General features: G+C 38.2%; 1 protein-coding gene across 7 annotated transcripts in view; it reads left to right on the top strand.

The window, feature by feature from the left end:
• LOC126283006 (uncharacterized) overlaps nucleotides 1–22,017 on the top strand; it is a 378,588-nt gene that overhangs the window by 90,802 nt on the left and 265,769 nt on the right. For all 7 annotated transcript variants that reach the window (XM_049982244.1, XM_049982237.1, XM_049982240.1 and 4 more), the window contains one exon: nucleotides 9,340–9,486. In XM_049982244.1, the coding sequence (XP_049838201.1) occupies nucleotides 9,340–9,486 (147 nt within the window). The remainder of the gene's footprint in view (nucleotides 1–9,339; nucleotides 9,487–22,017) is intronic.

Here is a 22,017-nt window from a genome sequence, read left to right as displayed (position 1 = left end):
GATAAACTATATTTTATTCAAAATAATCTCCATTGCTATTTATACATATCTCCCACCTCTCCAGCAGACTATGAGTGACACACACACACACACACACACACACACACACACACACACACACACACACACACAAAAGGTTAATCCTTTGAAGTGAGCCAGTTTGCGAGCCACTTTAATACGAATTCAAGCTTTATTCCATGATATAGTGACCCTGTGATGCAGATAGATGATAATGGGACAGAGCTAAGTCTTGAGAATAGCTGCATGTCCTAGTATTTCCCAACTGAATGCCTCGATCGTTGCCCTGACCCGTTTTCCTGTGTGTGATATTGTGTTATCATGGGGCAATATGACTTGTGTTGCCTTTTTCCATATTCTGGTCATTTTTCACGTAATGCTCGATTGAAATCAATCATTAATGTTGGTAGCATCAGTGGTGACAATTTCACCAGGTTTTAGCAGCTCATTGTCTTCAGCAGGGCATTGTCTTCTTTTCAAAGCCATTTGATCTTACAGTGGATGTCGATGGTCTGCTGGATTCACCCTTGATTTACGACACTTAGGATTCTCAAAATATACCCATTTTTCATCACCTGTCACTATTCAATGGAGAAACGACTTTCTTTTGTATTTGGTGAGTAGCATTTCACAAGTGGTCTTCCGATTTGCTTGCTATCTTTCATTCAGTTCATGTGGAACCCATTTGTCCACTTTCTGCGCATTTCCCACAGCTTTCAACTGAAGAGAAATTGCTTTCTATGTGACCCATGAGTTTACGATGAGTTTGAGTATCATCTTCATCCAATAATGCCTACAATTCGTTGCCTTTGAACTTTCTTGTGGTTTTCTGTGCTTGTCATTTTTTGAACCACTCAAAACATTGTTTTCCCAAAAGCATGTTCGCCGAAAGATTCGACAAGCATTCGATGTAATTCAGCAGCAGTTTTCTTCAAATGATAACAGAAAACCAATGCTGTCTGCAAATTGTAGTTCGTAGGTGCAAACCTCGACATGTGTACAGGTTTGAAACAGATACCGATGTTGAAACTTGGGTCACTTTGTGTTGGATATTTGTTGTCAGCCATTACAGGAAGCAGATGGAGCTGTAGACGGGGTCTCACAGGCCCTATGCTGTTGGCTAGAACCATCTGTAGGGAAATTCCGGTTTCATTCTTCTACACCTGTTAAATAAGTTCATCCGGGCTGAAACCCACGAGAAAACTGATCTGACATAGCATACTCATTTGCGATTGCGCCGTGCCAGCAATAAGGCCTGAGTGAAATATCAATAACATTCCTCATATTTCATAAACGGTTTCAGATATTGAAATGAGATTTGGGCAAATTATAGCAAGCAAAGAGGAGAGTATTTTACCATATAGTTATTATGTAAAACTTCATTATTTACTGTGTTATTCCAATAACTACAGACTTCTCTCAGTGAAAGAATGTAATATTTAAGTGCCATCGATAGCTGGTGAAGCTAGAAATGCTGTGGGTTTTGGAACAACATATGTGAAGACATTACACATTTTTTGTACCAAGGGTCTGTTTTTTCATAAGCAACTGACTTTACTTTTCCTCGGTCTCTCACTTAATAAATCACTGTTTCAGAATTCTCTCGCAACTGTGCCTGTGGAAAATGTTAGAGAGGTGAGACAGTGTAAACTCGCTGTGTTTTGGCAAAAGCAGCGAATTTTGACATGGCAGCCACAGAAATGCATAGGCTTTACTCAAAATTCGCTGCTCATGACACATCTCTGAAAGTTACATTTTCGGCAGAGGCGGCAGTAGATCTTTTTTTGAACGGTCACCAAGCAAGGGTGGGTGTGGAGGGGCCCTACTTAATATTTACAAAAAATGTGGGAGTAGGCTTCGATTTAGAATGGCACTTTCCCCTCCAGCTCTCGACATTTCCCCCAACAGTGCTCTGAGTGATCACCACCACTGCCGCTCTCCACACGCTTCCCCAGCCAGTTGCACATCTAGTGGCCATGGCATTTTGTGTGCACTGTACAATTCTAGTAATGTGCTTGATTCAGTTATGCCAACCTGTATAAAAAGTTTTCCAAAGGTATAAAACAAGAGTGTTCCTTCTCAGCCCAAAAGAATGACTCTGCTGATGCAGGTTAGTCGAGGAAATGTAATTCATCATCTCCTCCTTCATCACACACATTCTTGACAAAGGCAGTTCACCGTCTGTAAGATATACATTTGCTACAGATGAATTTTGTTGAGACTAGGTGCATCTTCCTAGCAGGGCATTTTCATTGAATGAAAAAATTGAGGCTGACTTTTTAGAAGTAGTTACTTTTCTAATTTATAATGAACCACAGAAAAGTGGGTTTTTAATTGTGAAAATTCCTGGTTCCAGGTATTGTGCATATTGTCAGATACCTCTTATTGAGGTTCTTGCATAGGAAATCAATTTTGATGTACTCTAAAAGATGGAATAAACATTTGTCAGTATCAGTCTTGCAGAAATTGTAAACATCAGATGTAGTTGTTATTTGGAGATGAACATCATCTAGTTGAAGACTAGCTTTTCTCAATACACATTTTGTAGTTTGTCCCAATCCATCACACACAGATTTACTGTAGATAGTAGCAAAAAGGGAATGTTCAGCATCAATAGCAAAAATATTTGTGTCAACACAAGTTTTAAAGCTTTTTTGTTATTGAGCATTACATCCATCCTTGAAATAATTCAGTTTCTTGTCTCATGGTTAATGTTCAACCAACCGCTTAAATGTGTATTTCAGAATAGCATTTAGAAATCGTACATCAAGCTCCACATCATCACTTATAAAGCAGTGGTTTACTGTTACCAATTTATTTTCATCGTTTATCATGCAAACTCAAACAGGATAGATTGCACAGCTGTTTCATGTCCAGTGGTAACTCCTGATTTCATTTTGAGTTACAAAACTGTAATTTCCTGCACAGTCCATTGACAGAATTACTTTTTTGGGAGTTAGATTATCTTTCAAATTTTTCAGGGATCTTGCCTGACACTTCATTTATAAATGATGATGTCTAACCTTCTAACCTGGTGACTTTCTGACTTTCCTATCCAAAATTGTGAAGCATTTTTATTTGGTAGTTAGAATAATTGTAAAGATAGAATTATAGGAATGAAACCAGAAAATCAAAAACTTACTTTAGAGTGATCTTTTTATTGACATTTAACATAAATAATATGAGGAACCTTTCCACACACAAGCTTGGGAATATGGATATAGAATTGCTGCCATGGGGAGGTACATGTGTAAGCACGTGAGTGAGACTGAATAAGGTGAAAAATGCAGCTCCTGATGTTTCAGACAGGAAAATAAGAACCTCCAATCTTCCAGAGTAACAGAAAATAATTTGACAGGAAAATAGCAGACTACACTGTTTCATAGCAACATAAATGAATCAAGGAAAATTACTAACAAAGAGATATAGGGGCTGGCCAGGACTTAGCTCAGTACAGCCGTTAGATACACAAAAAACAGAATCGAAAATTTATGTTCCTAGTTTTCGGAACAAATGCTCCTTCATCAGGGAGGAGAGGGGGGAAAGAAAGGGAAGAAAGGAAAGTGGATTCAGTTACTCACAACCCAGGTTATGAAGCAACAGGGAAAGGAAAACAGGGAAGGTAGCAAGGATGGAGGCATGGTTGTCAGAGGGAAGCCAAAGATATTCTACTGTAAGTATGGTGCCAGCTTCAAACCAAAGAGGGTGCATACAGAAGTAAAGAGGTACATAGTATAAAGAAAAACACAACTATGTAGGATGAAAAGATGCGTGAATGTCTAAAGAGGAAAGGGAAAGAGGAGAAGACTGAAGAGTAAATGGGAGTTAGGTTGTTTAACGTAGGTTCAGTCCAGGGGGATGGCGGGATGAAACGATGTGTTGGAGTGCAAGTTCCCATCTCCGCAGTTCAGAGGGACTGGTGTTGGGTGGGAGAAGCCAAATGGCACATACGGTTAGCAGGTTCCTAGGTCCCTAGAATTATGCTGGAGGGCATGCTCTGCTACTGGGTATTGGACATCTCCTAGGCGGACAGTTCGTCTGTGTCTGTTCATGCGCTCAGCCAGTTTAGTTGTTGTCATACCGATGTAAAAAGCTGTGCAGTGTAGGATAACTGTATCAGAGTTGGTATATGACACGGATACTGTCTGCTTCTGATCTAGCTTCTGATGGAGTAGGATAACCATGTGTGCAGGACTGGAATAGGAAATTCTGGGTGGGTGAATTGAGCAGGTCTTGCACTTGGGTCTTCTGTGGGGATATGATCATTGTGGCAAGGTGCTGGGACTGGATTGACTAGGATATTGGATTGGTGTTGGAGCACCACTTTAGGAGAGGTTTGAAGGATCTTGGGTAGGATGTCCCACTATTCAGGCATGGTGATAGATAATCATGTCCAGAAATGAGGGACATTCTAACAGAGATCATTTGCACTGCTCCTTAAGTCATGTTCCGTCGCCCATCCAACATCCAGTCCCAACCCCTTGCTACATGGATCATATCCATGTGGAAGAAAAAGGGGCAAGACCTGCCCTATCCAGCCACCTAGTGTATCCAGTCCTGTCATAGACTTATCCTACTCCATAAGAGGCCAGGCCACATGTGAAAGCATCTATGTCATACATCAACTCTGCTGCAGTTACTGCACAGACTTTTATATTGGTGTAACTACCAACCAGCTGTCCACCCGGATAAATGGCCATTGCCAAACTGTGGCCAAGTGCAAAGTGGGCCATTCCATGGCACAACATGCAGCTGAACATAAAATGCTTGTTTTCAGTGGTTGCTTCAGAATGCGGGCCGTTTGGATCCTTCTCTTCTTCACCATCGTTTCTGAACTGTGCCTCATAATGACGCGTCTGGCAGCATTGCCCTGTCACCTAGTAGTCCCTGCATGCTCCGCCAGATAGGGCCCTTCTCTCCCCCCCATCTGTACCCTGCTACCCTTCACCTTTCCCTGCCCCACTCCAGATCGCTGCTTTCATTCAATACAGTAATGATATGATGGAGTGTTGAACACAGCTCGACTGGTTTACAGTCCACAGTCCACTTAACCGCCATGCCACAGCTGTTGAAGGTCTCTTGATGTTGCAATGCTTAGGCTTTGACTGTTCACTGTTTCTGTTTCATTTTTCTTTTACAGTTCAGTGCATCTTCATGCTTTTTTCCCCACAGTTCATTACTTCTTTGTTTTCTTGCTTGATCTGTGGTCAGTTTTTGATGGTCTATCCACTGGGCTGTCTTGTTGCGATGGGCAGTTTCCCTTTTTAGTGTTTTGAAAGACAAAACCAAGCTTAGTGGTCCCAGAGTTTTTAACAGTCTGAGTATTTTGAAAAAAATCACTACAAGTTTATTTGTTTGTTTATATTTCTTTTGCCTGTAGTCATCAAATGATTGCTTTTCCAAATGTCATATTGTTACAGAGGTGTAGTGCATATTATCGTATGCACTTAGAATTATTAGTGTCATTGGAAATAGAACTAGTGGAAAGATTAGTACATATGAAGAAGGTACACATTGTGGAGAAAAGGGCTAGAAGACAAGTCACTATAAGAAAAGTGTAAACATGGAGATATACGTATTCAGTTGCCTGCTGGATAGTATCGGCCAAATAAAGAACATTAATACCCTTAAGCACAAAGTGAAAGAAATACTGGAGAAAAATTAATTTTATTCCTTGAATGAATTTGTGCTTGTGTGTGTGTGTGTGTGTGTGTGTGTGTGTGTGTGTGTGTGTGTGTGTGTGTAAAGTGATAGAATACAACATGTAATTATTAGTGAAGTACATCAGATGGCTGAATGAATGAATAAATAAATAAAGTTGTGTACATAGGTTTAACACACATTTACCTACAAAGGTAAATGTATAATACAGCTTAAAGTTCTTTCAGTGAATGCAGACATTTATTTACAAGAAACCTCTTTAATTTTGTTTTAAATGGATTCTCAGTATATTCTCATATCGATTGTGGCAATATCTTGTACCACATTGAGCAGCTGAAATATGGACTATGGTCTGTTACTTTGTTTCATTCATTGTCTGTAGTAACTGTGCTTATTTCCTGCATTGTGATTATGCACATCTTAACATTTAGATACGTCTGTCTATAATGTTTTACAAAAAAAAATGTGACATACACACACAAACACACAAGTGTACTGTGAGATGATTATTTTTGATGAGGGCATCACAACAGTGTGTAACCCCAAAAGCTCTCTTTAGTAGTAACAATATTCTGTTAAAATGCACATCAGTGGCACACTCTCAAAGCTCTACCCCATAACTTTGATAGTTTTCAAACACTTTTAAGTAATACTATCTGTGATGTCCACATATCGTAATTCTTTCTTGATATTCTGGAAATTTTATATTAAGTTGTAGCAAAATCAGATCTTGTTGGTCTTCATTCAGTTCTGAAAATTTTTGAAGAGTTTTTCCTGAGGTGTAGTTCATCAAATGACATAGTATATTTGAATAATTTTCTAACGCTACATGAAGTAATACTTTTCATTGTAATTAATTAAGTAGTACTTATTTTAAAACCATACTTTATTGCAAATAGACTGATAAATGGCTGAACTGCAAACAAAAATGATCTTTCCCACAAAAGACAGTGTAACTGCGGTCAAATGGACTGATTGTTGAATGTCAATAATATTGAACATTGCATATCAGTGACTGCCACATTGATTTTATGTTTGCACTGATTTCAAGCAAACTACTTCAGACACACCGAACACTTCATCACTGTGTGCAGTGGTTAAATGCACAGCTAAATATATATTTCAGCCTTTCAAATATTACTGAATTAATAAATTGAAATAAACTGTACACACTTAAGGTTAATTTGTCTGCCTAGAATAATTGATAAATGTGGTAAATGATACTACTGCATTTGAAGCAGTAGGTGCCAGGTTTGAATGAAGTTACTTGAATGACCCCTCTTTTCATCACAACAAAAAGTATTTTGTTTTTTCATGCAATTATGTGTCCATTCATAGAAAACTGATTAATATTTTTTTATTAGGAAACCTATGATCTTTGGAATTATTTAAGGTCAAAAATAGGTTCCCAGCAGGTTGGAGAAGTGATATAAGTGTTTTTCAATGCCTTCATAATTTTTCTAGAAATTGGAAAGTGACATACATAATATTTGTTGTAATTTTCTTTGTGACTTAAATACCTACGTAATTACATTCTGTGATCTGTATGGCTCTCTTAACTTCTGAAAAAATTAAATATCAAGAGCTTCATAAAGACCTGAGTTATGAGTATTTCTATAGGTACACTATGTGATCAAAAGTACCCGGACACAGGGCTGAAAATGACTTAAAAGTTTGTGGCACCCTCCATTGGTAATGCTGGAATTCAATATGTTGTTGGCCCACCCTTAGCCTTGATGACAACTTCCACTCTCACAGGCACATGTTCAATCAGGTGCTGGAAGGTTTCTTGGGGAATGGCAGCCCATTCTTCATGGAGTGCTGCACTGAGGAGAAGTATCGACGTCAGTCAGTGAGGCCTGGCACGAAGTCAGCATTCCAAAACATGCCGAAGATGTTCTATAGGATTTAGGTCAGGACTCTGCAGGCCAGTCCATTACAGGGATGTTATTGTGGTGTAACCATTCAGCCACACACCATGTATTATGAACATGTGCTCGATCATGTTGAAAGATGCAATCGTCATCCCCAAATTGCTCTTCAACAGTGGGAAGCAAGAAGAATCTTAAAACATCAGTGTAGGCCTGTGCTGTGATACTGCCATGCAAAACAACAAGGGACGCAAGCTCCATCCATGAAAAACCCAACTGCACCTTAACACCACTGCTCCTGATTTTACTGTTGGCACTACACACACTGTCAGATGACATTCACTGGGCAATCTCCATAACTACAAACTTCCATTGGATCGCCACATTGTGTACCGTGATTTGTCACTCCAAACAGTGTTTTTCTGCTGTTCAATCGTCCTATGTTTATGCTCCTTACAACAAGCGAGGCATCACTTGGTATTTACCGGTGTGGTATGTGGCTCGTGAGCAGCTGCTCTACCATGAAATCCAAGTTTTCTCACCTCCCACATAACTGTCATAGTACTTGTTGTGGATCCTGATGCAGTTTGGAATTCCTGTGTGATGGTGTGCACAGATGTCTGTCTATTACACATCACAACCCTCTTCAACTGTTGGTGGTCTCTGTCAGTCAACAGATGAGGTTGGCCTGTACGCTTTTATGCCTTACGTGTCCCTTCACGTCTCCACCTCACTATCACGTTGGAAACAGTGGACCTAGGAATGTTTAGGAGTGTAGAAATCTTGTGTACAGACATATGACACAAGTAACACCCTATCACCTGACCCCGTCTGAAGTACGTGATTTCTGTGGAGCACCCTATTCTGCTCTGTCAAAATGTCTAATGACTACTGACGTCACTGGTATGGAGTACCTAGCAGTAGGTGGCAGCAAAATACATCTAACCTGAAAAACATATGTTTTTGGGGTGTCCGGATACTTTTGATCATAATGTAAGTACCACTTTGCACGGACACTCTTGCTTTTGTAAAAAAAGAGGTATACTTATCTTTGTGACTTGTTGAAATATGAGTCTGCAACACTGCTTGTAATGTAACACAAAAAGGTGCTCAATGGCTAAGTGCAGATAATCACAGGTAAACTTCACAGTACATAGCATATGAAATTTACAGCAACTGTCTGTTCACTTCTAAGAGGTCACTAAAATGATGTTCCCTGTTTAAGTCAGCCTGGGAAGATGATCTGTAGCCAAGTGGGCAAGAGCTGCTCTTCTGTCTTCCAAGTAAGCTTCTGTTTGTCGTCGTCCAGCCATTGGCAAATTGAACTGAGCCAGCAGTTGGCTCTATCCTCAGTGCCGCCTGTGGTGCTGGTGGAACTCTTGTAGGTGCCAAGTTTCTATGGTAGTGGGACCAGCTCGTATCTTTGCACCTTGGTGCTTTTTCCCTGTCTTTGTCTTGTTTGGATGACACAGCATTTGCAGAGCCAAATTATCAGAACACCACGAAAATTAAAAATAAAAGAAAGTTTTAATCTGAGACCAAAAAAATTTCACAGAAGTTTTTATGTTGTAAGTCTATGAAAATGTGCAGAGTTTTGTGAAAATCCTAGGTGGACAATTACAAATCCTAAAATTATGGGGTGTTTTGACATGGAATGACCATATAGTGTAACACATATCTGACACTAATGAGTGAATCATTGAGTACCCTGCACTCAAACAATGACAACAAGAACACTATTATTAATAATAATGATGATGATGATAATGATGCTATTTTACATTTTCAGGGCAACAATAAAGCAGTTACTGTTTACTGCTATGGTACCAAAGGATGTAGTTAATGAAGAGAAGATAATATTACTGCAAAAAATTTGGTTGAAAATGTCTGAAAAAGCCCGGAAAGCTTTTCATGAAATGGGAGAGAGAGATTTCAGGTAAGGATTTTTGTTGGGTGTTGTATTTATTTCAGATGCTGGTATTGTTGACAGATCTAGATTAGCAGTACATGTTTCATTAGTTGTTTACTTCTTAATATTCTGTGGTAAAAAGCTAACTCACTGTCTGAGGTTCAAATAAAAGATGGAAAGCTATATATGTAGGAAGGAGAAGGTATCAAAATTTTTAGTCTCATTTGACAGGAAGAATGACAATCTCCGGTTACTTCTCTTGTATTACAGCTACCAAATCTTTACACATTTCTTTACTATGCTTTTTGTGGATGTATAATGAAACTTCAAATATGTGATAGAATCAAGATATCAATCTTTGATATGTTCATGTATAAAGTTAGTTAGTGAAATGAGATAATGGCAATATGAAAGCTAAGGTGGAAGCAAGTCCACACTGGATGAACAGCTATCATGTAATTACAGTATTAATGTGTGGCCTCCCAGTGATGGCAGTGTATCCTTAAAGTGAGAAGTATCATTCAAATGTTACTGTCTCAGATTAACCGGTTTCCATTCTCTGAAAAATACAGTGGCAAATTCAATCAATTGCCATTTCTACAATGAATATGACTAAAATGATTTTTTCATAGTCTTAACTCTGGTATGTATTTATTACATCATAGGTGCTATAGTTTAAAAACAGGCTGTATTTCATCAAGCATTTATTAAAAATCTGTCAGAGTTGCAGTACATATGTGTGACGACTAGTTTTGAACCAGCTGGTTCGTTCTCAAGCCTGGCTTACCGACACTGCACTGAAAGAGCTTTGTCTCAACTGCAAAACATCAAAATGGCAATACATGCTTTATAGAATGTTCACAGACCAGTGTCACAATCAACATGTATCTCTAAGCAAGTCAGAGTTTAGTTGGTGAATGATGCAACCAGCCACAAATATTATTAAACTTTTTTTGTGGTGCCATCTTCATATGGCTAATATTTTTAGTTACACAGATGTTTTGTCCAACAGCATGTTGTCTGCTCCCATACAGCACAAGAATGTTTGAATATTTTGTGCTATTTTATAAGTTGTTTAATTAATAAAAATACACAAAAATGCTTTCATTTATTTACATATGCTGCAAAATATTTATGTTCACTTACATAATTCTCAGCCAGCATATGCTGATTTCTTTTGTTGTGGTCCATGTGGTTTTCCAGGTTGGTATATGACATTGCTGATTTCACAGTTGGCATGGTTTATGATGAGGTAGGATAATCCCGTGGCAGGACTGGAATGGAAAATGATGAAGTGGGTAGGTGTTGCACTTGCCTTCCACAGATGTATGACCACTGCGGAAAGCGGCTGGGACTAAGTATGGCTTAGAGGTGGACTAGGATGATGTGGAGGTTGGGTAGGCAACAGAACACTACTTTAAGAGGGGCTGGGAAGGATGTTCGATAGGACATCATTGGAACTGGAAAACCACATGGGCCACAACAAATCAAATGACAGTCTACTGGACCGTATCTAAGTGAACACACTATCTTGCATCATATAGAAATAAAATAAATGCAAGCACATTTTTATTAATGAAACAATTTAATATGTGGCACTAAAATCTCAAATATTCTTGTGTAGTGTGGGAACAGACGACATGCTGTTGGTTAAAACATCTGTGTAACTAAAAATATTAGCCATCTGAAGATGGGCATGGTGGCTGAAAGCCAGTTAAGGCGCTAAAATAAAACGTTTAAAAAGTATTAGTGGCTGATTACATCATTCACCCATTATCACTAACAGCTGTGGGGTTCACAAGACCCAACATGGATAAAATAACATTAGATGTCAGAGTTTGATTCTGACTTGCTTTGAGGCACATGTTCATTGTGACAGCCATCAGCAAACATTTTATAAAGCATGTATTGTCATTTTGATGTTTTGGTGCAGCATCAGTAGGCCAGGCTTGAGAATGAACAAGCGGGTTCAAGATTAGTCTCCAAATGTGTGTGCTGCAGCTGTGACAAATTATTTATAAATGCTTCATGAAATATTAAAAAGATTGATGCTCTTGTCTCAACAAAATGTTGAAATGTCTTCCAGCTCCCTGGATGCAAGGTATGACTGCTGGTGAAGAGGGTAGCTACATGCTGGCCCAATATCACCTTGTTCTGTCTCATTAGGTGATGACAAGGCTCACAGCTTTGCTTCTACTCTGAAGCTGCTGCTGTTTTTGCCATGCACTGATGGCTGTCCACCTGCTGCAACTATTGACTTCAGCTGTCTTTGCTGTGTTGCTTTTTGATCTCCCTTAGTGCAGCAGACAGGGAGAGAGATAAGGTGATGCACTACCCAAACCTTTTTTTAAAACAATGTCAGTGAAATTGTGATGAGCAGTCATTTTGTCTGGTAAAGCAGTGTTGACATTGAGTCTTCTATGCGGATTCAGCTGCTGCTGGGGATACAGGCGACCAATTCCTAATGTCTGTTTTGTGTCTGGGAGAAAACCATAGGTGCATCTCACTGTTTGGGAATTATTCCATCGTTTGTCACAGCACGAGGATCTGCTTGTGCATTTACTGCTTGCTTGTGGCTAGTTTTGCACTAGGTGGAATGGGTAGATTTTGTAGTCTTTTTGAAAATGCAGGTGAACCAGGATCTTAAATTTTGGCTGAAATTTAGTTTTTGTTTTAATTAGTGAGTCTAACTCTTTTGCTAACTTATGACAAGGTACTGAAACTGAAGACACTGCAGGTCTTATTGAAATACCTTCTTTGTGAAGCTTAGGTAACCCATAGAACCTAGATGCTATTGGATTCATGTTTGTGAGGTGTTTCGCATCACTATCAGTAAATATGCATTTGCAGGTTTTAATGAGTTTCTTCACTTCCACCTCTTATTTCATTATGGAATCGTTAGGTAACTCAGGGATCTCTGTAGGGTTGAAGAATGTAAACACCTTTTCAATATATTGTGACTTATTAATTAACACTAAATTGTTCCCCTTGTCACCCTTGGTGGCAGTCACATCTTGAGAGGACAATTTGTTCTTTAATATGTACAACACACTATGCTCTCTACAACTATCATTGAACATATCTTTATGTACAGTTTTTAGTTCATGAGCTACCAGATGTTTTGTGTAAACATTGTCTGACAGAGAATATTCAAGGTCAACTTTCAGTACATCTAGCTGTTTTTCGAAAATATTGGGTTTCGGAGCATATTTAATTCCCTTGTTGAAAATGTGGAATTCCTCAGAAGACAAGTTTAGATTTGATAGGTTAATGACACATTCTGCAAACTGTTGACGTTTAGCGGTTGTTGGGGCTCTTTTTAGTTGAGATAACTGTTTGATTCTAGCTTTCCAGAAGAGGTACATTATTTCTGTTATGGCAGGTGGTTCTTCTTGGACTGCTTTACCAAATAAGTCGAATGCACAAGGGTGTAGGCGTGACGTGATTGCCATGTGAACAACTTTCAGATGTAAACAACATATCTCCCATAGTGCTCAGAGCCATTTTAAACAACATATCATGCATCACACATCACTTTTTCATTTCTTCATTTTCCCACTTCCTCTTGGCAACACAGGCAGCCTTCTTGGCTGCTTGTGTGGTACTTTTTTACTTCAGCATCGTGTATTTTGGTATTATGTTTAGTTTTAAGTACTCGCAATTACACATTAATACTTATTGTGGAACTTTAATACTTTGCATTCAAATTATTAACTTGTCTATGTTCCTCCAAGAACCAACAGAATATTTCATAAATAATATTTTTATTACTATTAGTGAACCAGATCTGTTGAGTGGATTTATAATTATGTTTCATTAACCTGTTGCAAATGACAGAAAAGTCAGGTACATTAGCACATTTGATAATATTTATGGAATATTCCATCGGTTGTTGGAGGAAATCAGACATATAAATAACTTGATGTTAGTAGCCTGTTTCATAATATTCCTGTTGCGGAGGCAATGGAAATTTTAACAGAGTGGTTGCATAAAACTAGAACAAATCCACTGGAGACAGATGATGCAAGGATGTCTATTGAAACATGCTTAAAACAAAATTATTTGCAATTTCAACAGGCTGTGGACAATCAGTCAGTTTGGTTAGCAATGGGGTCCCCACTGAGTCCCTTGTTAGGTGAAATGGTCACCAATAATTTTGAGCAAACATTTTTAGATAAAGAGCCCCTAAGCTCTAATATACAGTATTGGACTAGGTATGTGGATGATATACTGTGCTTGTGAGTAGGTAGCACCAGACAATTAAATAAACTTTTTCAACATTTAAATTGACACCACAGTAAAATCAACTTTACAATGGAGTTGGGAGAAGATACTATCAACTTTCTTGACCTCATCATTGACATCAGTAAGCAACAGCATTTATTTTAGAAATACAGGAAAGTAACCTCAACAGACACAGTTATACCAGTTAGTTCCCGACATCCCATAACACAAACATGCAACCTTCCACTTCATGCTGCGTTGCCTAGTATCTACACCACAAAGCAAACCAGATTTTGAAAATGAATTGAAAACAATTAAAGAAATAGCATACAGCAATGGTTATAGTCATACACTAACTGACAACATACTCAACAAAAAGAAAGAGACAGAGGACAACATACTCCTGTATCCACCTCAGACAGCACAAAACTACACTTATAGCAATTGGGATCCCATGCTATATGTGGGTATGACTCCACAGGTTTTTGCCAGGAAACAAATCTAGGAAAGATACTCCAGCTTTTTACAATAGGAATACTGTTGCCCACCTCATGTTCAGCAGTAGAGATAAGATTCCATCTTTAGAACAGAGTGGAATTCATAGAATTTTCTGCAATCTTTGTAGCAAATTACATGTAGATCAGTCAGGTGGGGCTACAACTACCAGACTGATTGCACATGAAAGAAGTTGGAGCCTGAAAAAGAAAGATTCCACCTTTACTGAAAATGCCTTGAATCAATGTCGTTCATATGATGTGAAATGTGATGTTCTCCATAAAGGAACTAAGCGCAGGAAACTAACATTACTTGAAATTCTGGCCATTAGTAAAAACCAGTCAAAGAATTCTGATCTGATTCTTTATGACCAAACACAGTTCCATTACTCAGCCTTATTAAAATGGCAGCCAGTTATTATTTCTCTCACCATTACATAATAAGCTTGTTATAATTGTTCTACCTCTGCATTCCATAGACTTCTTTCTCCTACTCCATTTATTAGATCTATTTGTCACGTTCATCAGTTTGTCCATGTGACAGAGTAGGCTGTGCCACTACCCACTTGTAGAATAGTTTTGGCTTCTACAGTCACATAATTTTAATATTTGAATATACTGCAATATGAGATTTATTTGTTCCGAGTCTCTTTAGGTATTACATTATGCATGTTTTTTGTATTGTTGAAGTCATAAAACGTCACACATCTTTGTACAGCTATGAATTCTCACTGAAGTTGTGTGGACTATCTGTTTAGTATTAAGTTATCTGAGGAGGACCTAAGAAGCTGAAAGCCAGTTCATAATGAACTAATAAATATTTTTGTGGAATATACTTTGTATTCAATTATAAATGTGTCTGTGTTCCACCCAGAACCGATGGATTATTCCATAAATAGTATTTTCACTACTGTTAATGCTAATCATGTATGTGTATCCTGTAAACTGACTTGTTCCACATCATTTCCATAAAAGCTTTATTCAGTGATCTGTATAACGTGTAACTAACCAACTAATTAGCTCTATATTGGAATCTGCACCAGCTCTCCCTTCATGTGTGTGAGGATTTCCACTTCTGTCTGCCAGTTACATATTTAATTCCACGGTGGCTTCGGGTGTTATTATACCTTTTTCATACTGCATTGAGCAAAGCCATAATCATATTCATTACTGCCTCTCTTTGGCCAAAGTGATTGGTATCTAATTGCTCTACATACTCAGGCATGGTGTCACTGAACTGGAAATGCATAGAGACAAAAATCAAACTTCCTGTAACTGTAATAACTTCCATACAAGTCAGGGTTCATTACAATATTCTGCAATTTTTATAGATGAAAAGTTTGTATTATATATGTCAATGGTGGTCATTGGTTTTTGACCACATCTGATGACATGAGCTGCGATATACACTCCAGAGATTTTTCCATCTTTTGTGTCTGGTTCTTGTAAGCACAGAATGTCAAACTTCATTTCTTCAGATACTTTGCGAATTTCATCCATGATGTTCTGGTTTCTCGTACAATTAACAGGGCTATTTTTAAACACCTTGTATCCATTTATGCATAATGTATAAGAATTACCAGTGTGGCCTCTGTTGCTGAGGGTCAGATACTGTTTTACCATGTGATTTAATGAAATGCACACACACCACCTCAGCATCATATAATAAGCAGTTAGTTCTCCAAAAACTGAAGGTGAGTAGGAAGGTTTTTCAGTCTTAGTTGGATCAGTGCATAGGAATGAGTAGAAGAAATAATATAGATTTTCCTTTTGGGTGCTTGGTTCTTATTATATGTCTCAGACCTGATAACATGTTTTATTGTAGATTTGTTGTGGATCGGAGCATGGACTGTCAGATCCCTTAATTGGGCAGGTTGTTGTTGTTGTTGTTGTTGTTGTTGTCATTGTCGTCTTCAGTCCTGAGACTGGTTTGATGCAGTTCTCCATGCTACTCTATCCTGTGCAAGCTTCTTCATCTCCCAGTACCTACTGCAACCTACATCCTTCTGAATGTGCTTAGTGTATTCATCTCTTGGTCTCCCTCTACGATTTTTACCCTCCACACTGCCTTCCAATGCTAAATTTGTGATCCCTTGATGCCTCAAAACATGTCCTACCAACCGATCCCTTCTTCTAGTCAAGTTACGCCACAAACTTCTCCTCTCCCCAATCCTATTCAATACCTCCTCATTAGTTACGTGATCTATCCACCTTATCTTCAGCATTCTTCTGTAGCACCACATTTCGAAAGCTTCTATTCTCTTCTTGTCCAAGCTAGTTATCGTCCATGGTCCACTTCCATACATGGCTACACTCCAAACAAATACTTTCAGAAACGACTTCCTGATACATAAATCTATATTCGATGTTAACAAATTTCTCTTCTTCAGAAACGGTTTCCTTACCATTGCCAGTCTACATTTTATATCCTCTCTACTTTGACCATCATCAGTTATGTTACTTCCTAAATAGAAAAACTCCTTTACTACTTTAAGTGTCTCATTTCCTAATCTAATTCCCCCAACATCACCAGATTTAATTTGACTACATTCCATTATACTCGTTTTGCTTTTGTTGATCTTCATCTTATATCCTCCTTTCAAGACACTGTCCATTCCGTTCAACTGCTGTTCCAAGTCCTTTGCCGTCTCTGACAGATTTACAATGTCATTGGCGAACCTCAAAGTTTTTACTTCTTCTCTATGAATTTTAATACCTACTCCGAATTTTTCTTTTGTTTCCTTTACTGCTTTGTCAATATACAGATTGAATAACACCGAGGAGAGGCTACAACCCTGTCTCACTCCATTCCCAACCACTGCTTCTCTTTCATGTCCCTCGACTCTTACAACTGCCATCTGGTTTCTGTACAAATTCTAAATAGCCTTTCACTCCCTGTATTTTAACCCCTGCCACCTTCAGAATTTGAAAGAGAGTATTCCAGTCAACTTTGTCAAAAGATTTATCTAAGTCTACAAATGCTAGAAACGTAGGTTTGCCTTTTCTTAATCTTTCTTCTAAGATAAGTCGTAAGGTCAGTATTGCCTCACGTGTTCCAACATTTCTACGGAATCCAAAATGATCCTCCCCGAGGTCCGCATCTACCAGTTTTTCCATTTGTCTGTAAAGAATTCGCGTTAGTATTTTGCAGCTGTGACTTATTAAACTTCCTTGGGCAGGTAGGTTAGAAAATTAAAAAAGGGAATTGGTTAGGTTAAAGTTAGATATAGTGGGAATTAGTGAAGTTCAGTGGCAGGAGGAACAAGGCTTTTGGTCAGGTGAATACAGGGTTATAAATATAAAATGAAATAGGTGTATGCAGGAGTAGGTTTAATAATGAATAAAAAATAAAATAAAAATAGGAACGCGGGTAAGATATTACAAACAGCATAGTGAACGCATTATTGTGGCCAAGATAGATAAGAAGCCCACGCCTACTACAGTAGTACAAGTTTATATGCCAACTAGCTCTGCAGATGAGGAAGAAAGTGATTAAATGTATGATGAGATAAAAGAAATTATTCAGGTAGTGAAGGGAGACGAAAACTTAAGTCATGAGTGACTGGAATTCAACAGTAGGAAAAGGGAGAGAAGGAAACATAGTAGGTGAATATGGATTGGAGCTAAGAAATGAAAGAGGAAACCGTCTGGTAGATTTCTCCACAGAGCATAACTTAATCATAACACTTGGTTCAAGAATCATAAAAGAAGGTTGTAAACATGAAAGAATCCTGGAGATACTAAAAGGTATCAGATAGATTATATAATGGTAAGACAGAGATTTAGGAACAAGGTTTTAAATTGTAAGACATTTCCAGGGGCGGATGTTGACTCTGACCACAATCTATTGGTTATGAACCGTAGATTAAAACTGAAGAAATTGCAAAAAGGTGGGAATTTAAGGAGATGGGACCTGGATAAACTGACTCCCTGTACAAAGTTTCAGGGAGAGCATAAGGGAACAGTTGACAGGATTGGGGGAAAGAAGTACAGTAGAAGAAGAATGGGTAGCTCTGAGGGATGAAGTAGTGAAGGCAGCAGAGGATCAAGTAGGTAAAAAGACGAGGGCTAGTAGAAATCCTTGGGTAACAGAAGAAATATTGAATTTAATTGATGAAAGTAGAAAATATAAAAATGCACTAAATGTAGCAGGCAAAAAGGAATACAAACGTCTCTAGAATGATATCGACAGGAAGGGCAAAATGGCTAAGCAGGCATGGCTAGAGCACAAAGGTAAGGATGTAGAGGGTTATCTCACTAGGGGTAAGATAGATACTACCTACAGGAAAATTAAAGAGACCTTTGGAGATAAGAGAACCACTTGTATGAACATCAAGAGCTCAGATGGAAACCCAGTTCTAAGCAAAGAAGGGAAAGCAGAAAGGTGGAAGGAGTATATAGAGGGTCTATACAAGGGCGATGTATTTGAGGGCAATATTATGGAAATGGAAGAGGACGTAGATGAAGATGAAATGGGAGATACGATACTGCGTGAAGAGTTTGACAGAGCACTGAAAGACCTGAGTCGAAACAGGGCCCCCGGAGTAGACAACATTCCATTAGAACTACTGATGGCCTTGGGAGAGCCAGTTCTGACAAAACTCTACCATCTGGTGAGCAAGATGTATGAGACAGGCGAAATACCCTCAGACTTCAAGAAGAATATAATAATTCCAATACCAAAGAAAGCAGGTGTTGACAGATGTGAAAATTACTGAACTAGCAGTTTAATAAACCACGGCTGCAAAATACTAACATGAATTTTTTACAGACGAATGGAAAAACTGATAGAAGCCTACCTCGAGGAAGATCAGTTTGGATTCCGTAGAAATGTTGGAACATATATGACAATACTGACCCTACGACTTACCTTAGAAAATATATTAAGGAAGGGCAAACCTACGTTTCTGGTATTTGTAAACTTAGAGAAAGCTTTTGATAATGTTGACTGGAATACTCTTTCAAATTCTAAAGGTGGCAGGGGTAAAATACAGGGAGCAAAAGGCTATTTAGAATTTGTGCAGAAACCAGATGGCAGTTATAAGAGTCGAGGGGCATGAAAGGGAAGCAGTGGTTGGGAAGGGAGTGAGACAGGGTTGTAGCCGCTCCCCAATGTTATTCAATCTGTATATTAAGCAAGTGGTAAAGGAAACAAAAGAAAAATTCAGAGTATGTATTAAAATCCATGGAGAAGAAATAAAAACTTTGAGGTTTGCGGATGACATTGTAATTCTATCAGAGACAGCAAAGGACTTGAAGAGCAGTTGAACGGAATGGACAGTGTCATGAAAGGAGGATATAAGATGAACATCAACAAAAGCAAAACAAGGATAATGGAATGTAGTCGAATTAAGTCGTGTAATGCTGAGGGAATTAGATTAGAGAATGAGACACTTAAAGTAGTAAAGAAGTTTTGCTATTTGGGGAGTAAAATAACTGATGATGGTCGAAGTAGAGAGGATATAAAATGTAGACTGGCAATGGAAAGGAAAGCCTTTCTGAAGAAGAGAAATTTGTTAACATCGAGTATAGATTTAAGTGTCAGGAATTCGTTTCTGAAAATATTTATATGGAGTGTAGCCATGTGTGGACGTGAAACATGGACAATAAATACTTTGGACAAGAAGCTATTGTAATGTGGTGCTACAGAAGAATGCTGAAGATTAGATGGGTAGATCACATAACTAACGAGGAGGTATTGAATAGAATTGGGGAGAAGAGGAGTTTGTGGCACAACTTGACAAAAAGAACGGACCAGTTAGTAGGACATGGTTTGAGGCATCAAGGGATCACAAATTTAGCACTGTAGGGCAGCGTGGAGGGTAAAAATCGTAGAGGGAGACCAAGAGATGAATACACTAAGCAGATTCAGAAGGATGTAAGTTGCAGTAAGTACTGGGAGATGAAGAAGCTTGCACAGGATAGAGAAGCATGAAGAGCTGCATCAAACCAGTCTTAGGACTGAGACCACAATAACAACAACAACAACAACAATGTGGGTTTATATTTTTTTACTAGATTAGGGCCAGTGTGGCCTGCACAATTTTGTTTTATTTATTTGAATTTTTATGTCATTCACAAATTGCAACACCTTCTAAACTTTCTCATGTTAAGTAAGGACACAGAAGCATGGTCTTTCTTGAGTGTACTTTTGCCGAAAAAGCAATGCTGTTAGCTTGAGTCCAAAGTTTTTGTTCATTATGCCTTTTGTGTCCCCGTGGAGATATTCCCATAGGAACTTCCACCCCCTAACACATATTCCTTCGTATCTAACCAGAAGTGAAATATCAATTTTCATAAATTCAGCTTTAAAATTTTTGTTTTTAAATAAATGTTTTCTTAAAAATTTTTCAACCCATGTTTCATCCCGTGTTTCACCCCTTGGGAATTGAATTTCCAAAAGCAATGAAACAAACATTTTTTTAAATTTCTAACAGAGAAGGCAAATACAAATTTTCATAGATTTAGCTTTCAAAGCACTTGCATAATGAAACAGTCTTGTAAAATTATTCTTCACTTATTTCATACTCTTCGGGGGCCGAATTTCCGAAAACACTGTTACACTTTTTTTTTTCATTTCTAACCTGGAAGTCAAATACCGATTTTTAGCTTTAAAATGCTTCAGTAGTTTCTATAATAGTGATTTATTTTAGAAAAAAACATTCACCAACTATTTTATCCCCCTAGTGGTTGAAGTTCCAAAAGTGCTGAAACATGATTTTTTAAATATCTGACTGAGAAACCAAATACCTTATTCATAGTTCTAACTTCAAAACTGCCTTAATAGCAATATATTTTCAAAGAGCCTTTCATTCCTTATTTCACACCTTTAGGAACGCAATTTTTAACCCTTTGTAAACGTTGGCTACATTATATGATCAAGACTTTCTCCAAATTTCAAGTTTCTATCCTTAATGGTTGGGGCTAGGCAATGATGAGTCAGTGAGTGAGTGAATAGGTCATGACATTTCTTTTTATATAGAGAGACTGGTGTCTTAGTACTTTCACATCTGCTCTTTCATTATGTGTTTTACATACAGCTACAGTTGTGCAGTGCTGTCTATCCTGGCTCAGTGTTTGTGTCATGAACTCCTGATTGTGTTGACTTATGTATTTAAATTGCATTGGTATCTCTTCTGTTGAACATGATATTTTGTTTTGTAAGTGGTTCTGTTCCTTTACTAACACTTGGCTGCATTCGAATTGTACTTGCTGTGTTTTCAGTCTTTACTAATTGTGCTCAGTATCTCATTATGTTGAATTTCGGTGCCTTCTTTTGGTGAGGTGTTATTGTACCATTTTCCAATGTGCACAGCACATTCTAAGGATGATAAATGTTATTACATTATACTAGTGTCTATGGCCCAGTTGTGAATGACTCTTCTGTTGGAGTAGCAGCATCTCTAATACAACCTTTGCTTTTTTATTTTGTGCCAGAAATTCCAGCCCTCTCCGCCTATCATTTTCCCCTAGAAGAAGATTTCTACTGCCTACACATTCGGCAAGATAACTTCTCATTTCATAGTGCTCCGTCATAGGTATTATTAGTGTTTTACAAATAATCAGGTTATAGGATAAGTCTGTCCAGGAACATCTGATGTGTTAGCCAGACACTTCGATCTGCAGTACATGATCTTCCTCTTCTCAAATGTGGTATACACATTGGACTCTATTTACTCTGTCCACAATCTGCTTTCTGATGCCTGTCACCTTTGCAGTGAGCACAAGTGATTTCTGCCTGGTGCAGTTCTTTGCCCCATGAGTATAATCGTGACATTTATTGCAGTGGTTTACTACTAGGTAATCCTTCACAACTATAGCTTCAGAGCCTACATACACG

The sequence above is a fragment of the Schistocerca gregaria genome, chromosome 1 (genome assembly GCF_023897955.1).
Source record: "Schistocerca gregaria isolate iqSchGreg1 chromosome 1, iqSchGreg1.2, whole genome shotgun sequence".
Lineage (NCBI taxonomy): Eukaryota > Metazoa > Arthropoda > Insecta > Orthoptera > Acrididae > Schistocerca > Schistocerca gregaria.
The sequence above is the reverse complement of the archived record's forward strand: the minus strand, read 5'-3'. Positions and strand labels throughout refer to the sequence as shown.